Source organism: Coturnix japonica, chromosome 9, assembly GCF_054131305.1.
Source record: "Coturnix japonica strain WE chromosome 9, WE-NBRP24, whole genome shotgun sequence".
Taxonomy (NCBI): Eukaryota; Metazoa; Chordata; class Aves; order Galliformes; family Phasianidae; genus Coturnix; species Coturnix japonica.
Window position 1 is genome coordinate 22570805 of NC_140671.1, and position 6491 is coordinate 22577295.

The 6491-nt window shown below is 44.3% G+C and overlaps 1 protein-coding gene across 1 annotated transcript; it reads right to left on the bottom strand.

Annotated features, from left to right (window-relative positions):
- Window positions 1-247: 247 nt before the first annotated feature.
- LOC146759856 (obscurin-like) lies at window positions 248-5171 on the bottom strand. The gene is made up of 3 exons (XM_085509894.1): window positions 5135-5171; window positions 1574-1840; window positions 248-1363 (listed from the first exon to the last, which is right to left on the bottom strand). Exons 1-3 carry the CDS (start codon window positions 5169-5171, stop codon window positions 1089-1091), a joined length of 579 nt encoding a protein of 192 aa, XP_085366020.1. The 3' UTR covers window positions 248-1088.
- Window positions 5172-6491: the final 1320 nt, after the last annotated feature.

Consider the following 6491-nt stretch of genomic DNA (forward strand, 5'->3'; position numbering starts at 1 on the left):
GTACATATATGTGCATGCTCGTCCTTGCACACATACCCACAGACCTACACACACCTGAGCAACACCACTGGTTTGTACACTCATGGACACAAATGTGTGTACAACACCATCCATGCACAAATACACACACGCACACACATGGATCCCCACTGCTTTGCACAATGCTGTGCACACTCACGTGTGTCATGCACTGATTTCCCATCCAGTCCTCGAGGGGTCACTTACTTAGGACAGGAGTGCAGGGGAGCAGCCAGAAGCTGTTTGCATTCCCTGCTGTCTGCTGGGCAGCTTTGCTGGAGATGCTTGGGTTGCTTTGCTTTTCCTTGGGAGGTGGGAAGGAGCTTTGAATTTGAGGCACATCCCGTGCCAGAGCATCCCGATGGCACAAGGGGGATCAGGGCCCCTCTATTGGTTACCTCGGTGGCTTGCAGCAACTGGAACTTTTTGCCTATTGAGAAAGCTAAAAAGTGTGAGTTCCTCCTGACCCATATCAACAAAAATCTCAACCATAAAAAAGAGACGTCTTCGTATTCAAGGAAATGACAACAGTAAGACCATGCATGTTGTTTTGTTGTATTTCCTCTGTAATCATGGGGAGGATATGAAGAAGTGGTATAATTCATCCACTTCTGCACTTCAGGCACAAGTTCCTTAGAATTGGAAGAGACCCTTAAAGGCCATCTAGCCCAGCTCCCCTGCAATAAAAAGGGACATTCACAGCTAGATCAGGTTGCTCACAGCCTGGTCATTAGTCATCCCAGAGGCAAAACACACACTGAATGATCTCTCCTTCAGTCATAAATCCTTGGAGACAACAGCATTGACACTGCATGTTACTGAAGCAGTAAAAGAAATTGCTCCTGTAACTCTCCTTGTGTTAAGTAAAATGATGATAAAAAGCAATGGAATGCTTTGGCAGGACACCAAAACCATCCTCCTTCCTTGATATCTGCTGCAATGGAACCTTCCACTGGAAGAAAGCCTCTGATGACTTGTCACCCCAGAGAGGTCAGCTTTAGAAGCAGGACTGCTGCACAATAGAATGAACTGGAGCTCCTTAGCATCTCTTACATCCAGGAGGGGTGTGATCAGACCCACCTATCACCTTCAGGTGCGCTTTCTGACACCTTGTCTGACTTCACTGTCACTGTGCCAGCATCCTCAGGCTTAACCTGCTTCATTGTCAGTGTGCAGCAATTGCCAACGTTCTTGATGTCATTGTAATTGTTGGTGTAAAGGAGGTTGCCATTCAGGAACCATTCCACGTCCTCGTCATTATGGGACAGCTCGCAGGAGAAGACAGCAGAGCTCTCTTCTTCAATTTCTACATCCTGCAGGTGCTTCGTTACTTCTACATTGCGGGCTGTGGGGAAACAAGGTGAACTGCTACCACTGTTACTATAAATCATACTGGGATGTGGTAGAATGGTTGGACTAGATGATCTTTGTGTAATCATCTATGTGAAGATAATACATGTATAAAGTTAGCAGGAGAGAACGGCAGAAGTCAACCTCAAGAAGAGAAATCTGAGGTGAAATAGGACATGGAAGAGGCCACCCTCCCTGCTCATACCTTCAGCTGTCAGCGTGGCCTCAGTCTCTGCAATTCCTGCCTTGCACTTGTACACACCAGCATCATCGGGCTTCAGCTTCAGAATTCTGAGCTCTACTGAATGCTTATCCCTCTTGATCTTGTACTTCTCAGAGGGCTCGATGGGTGTGCGGCCCTTGAACCATTTCACAACCTTTGGAGAAGGCCTGAAGTCACAGGACAGGATGACAGAATGACGTTCCAAAGCTGTCTTGTCCTCCAACTTCCTGGTGATTTCTATATGGTAATCTGCAAAGCAGGGGTGGAAGAGAAGAAAGGATGAGGACAATTGGAAGAAGAGGAAAGTCTCTTGCGTGTATTCCATTCCAATTAATGTCAAGTTCACAATGGTTCTTTGAACGACTCTAAAGATAAAACAAACGATTGTCTATAGGGAATGCCATTGACTACATTTCTATGAAGTAATACTGTACAGTATCTACCAAATGCAAGGTCCAGCTCTTGTTCTGTGCTTATTAAATTGCTCCCAATTGTTGAGGCTTTTATTCAAATAAGAGTGAGTTGAAAATATAACAAGTACTTTAGGATGTGAATGGATAATCTTACGCTGGGGACAACAGCAGATAAAAAGCCTGCAAGTTTCTTTCAGATGAAATCAATGACAAACCGCACCAAATTTAGGTGCTACCAAACTTAAACTTGTCTAGTTCAGAAATACAATTAATTTCACCTGATTTGACTTCTTTGCTATAGCCAAGGACAAAACCTCAGCTCTGTAAATCTGAATAGTAAGCACATCACAGCTATTCAAACACATCTTTTACTGAGATGCAGCTGTCTCATTTAGTGTCCAACGACTTTGAACTGGAAATGGAGCAGACCAAAGCAGAATCTAAACATGGCTTCTACAAGGACTGATCAAATGCGGCCACCGTCAAATTCAAAGTATCTGATACAGAAGGATCACACTCACTGTCAGACAAAACCTCTTTGGAGAGGTGAACTGACTGCCCTGTTCACCCCCACTTTGGAAATAACTGCACTCATTTCCTACCTGCTCCCAGCAGTGTGGGATGGTGGGATAGCATCACACTTCCCACACTAAGCATCCCACCATGTCACTTGTTCCACCTAAACCTCAGTCCCAAAACAAAAGGGGAACTCGCTTCTGAACCCTCTTCACTTCATTTCAGATGTCTTATATGCTTGATCTCCAACCCACCCCCCACTCAGGAGAAAGACCCCCCCGCTTACACCCTACCATCTTGTTGCATTCTGATGTTGTCATCAGCCTTCAGCTTGTTGTCCTCTTTGTACCACTGGGTCTGAACCTCATCGTGTGAAATCTCACAGACAAAAGATGCACTCCCATATTCATTCACTTCCACATCTTCCAGTGCTTTAACAATCTTGATATCTCCAGCTGTGAAACAGTAGAGATATATTTGTCAGGGTATTTCCAGAACTGAGTGCAGCATCTTTTCCTTACACATATTTGCATAGAAAATAAGTAGGATTATGTTTTATTCTAAACCATCATCCATTCCTGAGTCATTTCTCTCTTCAACACAGTCAATGCATTATTGCCCTTGAACTTAAAGACAGACCTACTAGCTACAATGGAGCTCCCTGCAAACAGTTTTCATGGAAACCAGAATCTCATTTATTCTAAAACCTTTCAAGCAAAATTAAGGGTAGAAAAACAATAGAACTGACTGAATCTTTAAGGTCATTTAGTTCCAGTCCCCCTGCTATAGGCAGGGACACCTCCCTCCACACCAACTCTTCTCCTCAGGGTCAAGGCTTCTCTCAAATCATTCTCCTCTAAGCCTGTGCCTGTGCTTGGGATTGCCCTGACCCAGGTGCAGGGCCTTGTACTTGGCCACACTCAAGTTCATGAGGCTGCCAAGGGCCCACCTCTCCAGCCTGTCCAGGTCCCTCTGAGTAGCATCCCTTCCCTCTAGCACATCAACAGCACCGCTCAGCTTGGTGTCATCTGCAAACTTGCTGAGGCTGCATTTGATTCCACTCTCCATGTTGCCTACAAAAATGTTAAATAACACTGGTCCCAACACCACCCTCCACCTGGACACTGAGCTATTGACTGCAGCTCTCTGAGTGTGACCATCCAGACAGTTCCCTATCCTGCAACTGGTCCATCCATCAAAATCATTTTTCTCCAGTTTGGTGACCAGGATGTCATGCAGGACGGGATCAAATGCTCTGCACAAGTCCAAGTAGATGATGTCAGTTGCTCTCCCATTATCCACTGATGCTGTTACTCCATCATGAAAGGCCACCAAGTTTGTCAGACATGGCTTGACCTTGATGAAGCCATATTGGTTACCACCAATTACCTCATCTTTATTTTCCAAACTATGCCAAGGAGAACTAGACAGAACTCTACAGTGTTGTGTCACTACAAACCTGTCTGAACCATTGGCTTCTCTGCATGCTCATCACTAGTCTCTCCTTAGCTTGTGTGCCTACAAACAATGTATGGGGAATGTCAGCCACAAATCTTACCTAGGGGACATCTTTGCTTCAAAATCCTTTGAACATCACACAGTCCCTTTTAACTCTCCAGGTCTGCATTTAGTTATGTCAGAATCAGGCCATATTTCTGTGCTGCTATATCCCTTTCCTTCTGAAGGGCCTGGATACAACTTGGATTAACCTCAGGAGAAGAGTTCCTGCATAGAATCATAGATTTACCCAGGTTGGAAAAGACATTGAAGATCATCAAGTCCAACCGCAGCCTAACCAGTACCCTAACTCTAAAAACCCTACACTAAATCATATCCCTGAGTACCACATCCAAAAGGCTCTTAAACACAACCAGGGATGGTGATTCAACCACCTTTCTGGGGAGCCTATTCCAGTACCTAAAATCTCTAGTATCTAAATCTCTCTAAAAGAGCACAGGTATTAATCTGACCAGAAAGGTTCCTGTTTGTTCATAAAATGAGCCTTTTCCGCTCCATCTTGCATAGGCCACTGGGCACAGGGTAGCTGGGAGACCACAGAAAAAGTGGTTCTGTGAGCAATAGGGAAACTACTGCCTAATCCAACTCCTCCAATCTCTGCGCTCTGCCAGCATGTCTAAATAGGGTGGCAGATACACACAGGAGATAAATATTTCCACTTCCCTCAGCCAACACTGCTCTGAATTTCTATGGGACACACAGTTAGATGAAAAGGCATTTGACAAAGAAGGAAATGAAAGAGTTTAATCTGCTGTGTCATTCTCTCGGTAGCCAGAATAACTAACCCTCGCCAGTGTTAGTTCAAAGAATAGGCAGATTTTATCTCCTGACATGAGCAGTAATTCAAAGAAGCTGGTATATGATCCAGTATCCTGCATATTCACTGCAGGCAGGCAAAGACATTATGAGATAAGGGAGATCTACACATCACTTGTTATGAACACCTCATAAAGATAAAACCACACACAAGAGGAGAGTTTAGGAAGAGGACCACTCTTGGACTACTTTCCAAGAGGCATCAATTAGTAACTCTCTTCGCTCATTTTTCACACTACTCCACAGTGTCCTCCTGAGCCCCCTTACTCCTGTTGCCAACTGCTGATGCAGGGATTCCTGAGGAGCCAAGGATTCATAGTTGTTCCATCAGTAGTCCTTGGTCAGCTCTCCCTCCCTGCCCCTTCTGTTTTGATCCCACTAACCAAATTTTAGTTAGTCTGAAAAGAGGATGGAAACCTCCGCAGCAATTAGTTTCTAAATATCTTGCAATGGGCAGCTTGTAGGAGCCCCATCTCAATGCCCACAGCACAGGAGGCAGGACTGCTTAGCCCATGCACTAGTGCATTTACCAGCACAGATGTAAGCCCAGATCTATGCACACCAAATACAGGCTCTCAGTTTGCACAAGGAGGCATCCATGGAGCTGAAGTATTAGGCAGATATTGTGGTGGGGCAGCAGTTATTGAGACGCCAGACAGAAAGGACACAGATAACGTGGCAACTCAGCTTTACCATTATGACTGATGATGGAACATCTAATTTCACTGCTCAAAAGAGAACTTCCATATAACTGGAAAGAATGAAATTCACAGGGGAAACCACACACAGACACACACAAAAGCAATACAAAGGAGATGAAGGATGGTTCACATACTAGTGATTCACTCTGAGACGCAAGCAAATGAAAGAGTATCCCCAACCATTTGCCTTCTGAAATGCTAAGTATATAAACTCATTGCTGTGTTAACTCTGCCAGACGTGAGTCATACACTGTAAAACCTTATGGGGTCAATCAGTTTAACTTCATAAATTCATTACACCAACAAAAACAGACCATCGTGTCCAGGCTGGTTCATTTCAGCTCTTCAAAGCTGTTGGTAAAACTGCCTGAGAGCTGAAATGCTTACCAGCAAAAGCTAAAAACTGTAAATCAAATGTAATAGGCTGGCTTTGTCTACTGTATAGAAATGATGCCTGAAAAAAAGAAAATAAAAAAGAACGTAAACCAGAACAAATGGAATGGCTACATAAAACAGCCAGTACTGAAACAGCAACCCAACCTGGTTGCAGAATGAGAGAGAAAATGAGAGTTCACCAAAGTCATGGGACAGGACACATGTTCATGTTCATGCTAACACTGAACCCAAGTGGCCACATGAGGACAACATCTAGTAGGAAATCAGAAAAAAGCATCCTTTCATACGTCCCTTGGGAAGGTGGCATCTACCAGGGCACAGCAGACCCCTGTGTTCAGTAACAAGTCTGATGCTTCAGAGCCCAATGATGAGCTACAAACTGGGGTTTAACCAATGCAACACATGGAGGGAAAATCTGTCTTGAGCATAAAGAAGAAAGAGAAAGGTATCCAAAAGGACTAACCAAGAAATGCCCAAACTGCCCATGAAGCATTTCTTCCCATGGTGCAAAATACCACAAGAGGATTTATTTGCTCTTTC

Excerpts from the sequence above, each read along its gene's own strand:
- LOC146759856 (XM_085509894.1), bottom strand. The coding sequence starts at position 5,171 with ATGAATCCTTGGCTCCTCAGGAATCCCTGCATCAGCA. Across the intron at positions 1,841-5,134 it reads CAGGAATCCCTGCATCAGCA|ATTACCATATAGAAATCACC; the intron begins GTTGGCAACAGG and ends CCTGCTTTGCAG. Across the intron at positions 1,364-1,573 it reads GGCCACGCTGACAGCTGAAG|CCCGCAATGTAGAAGTAACG; the intron begins GTATGAGCAGGG and ends GTTTCCCCACAG.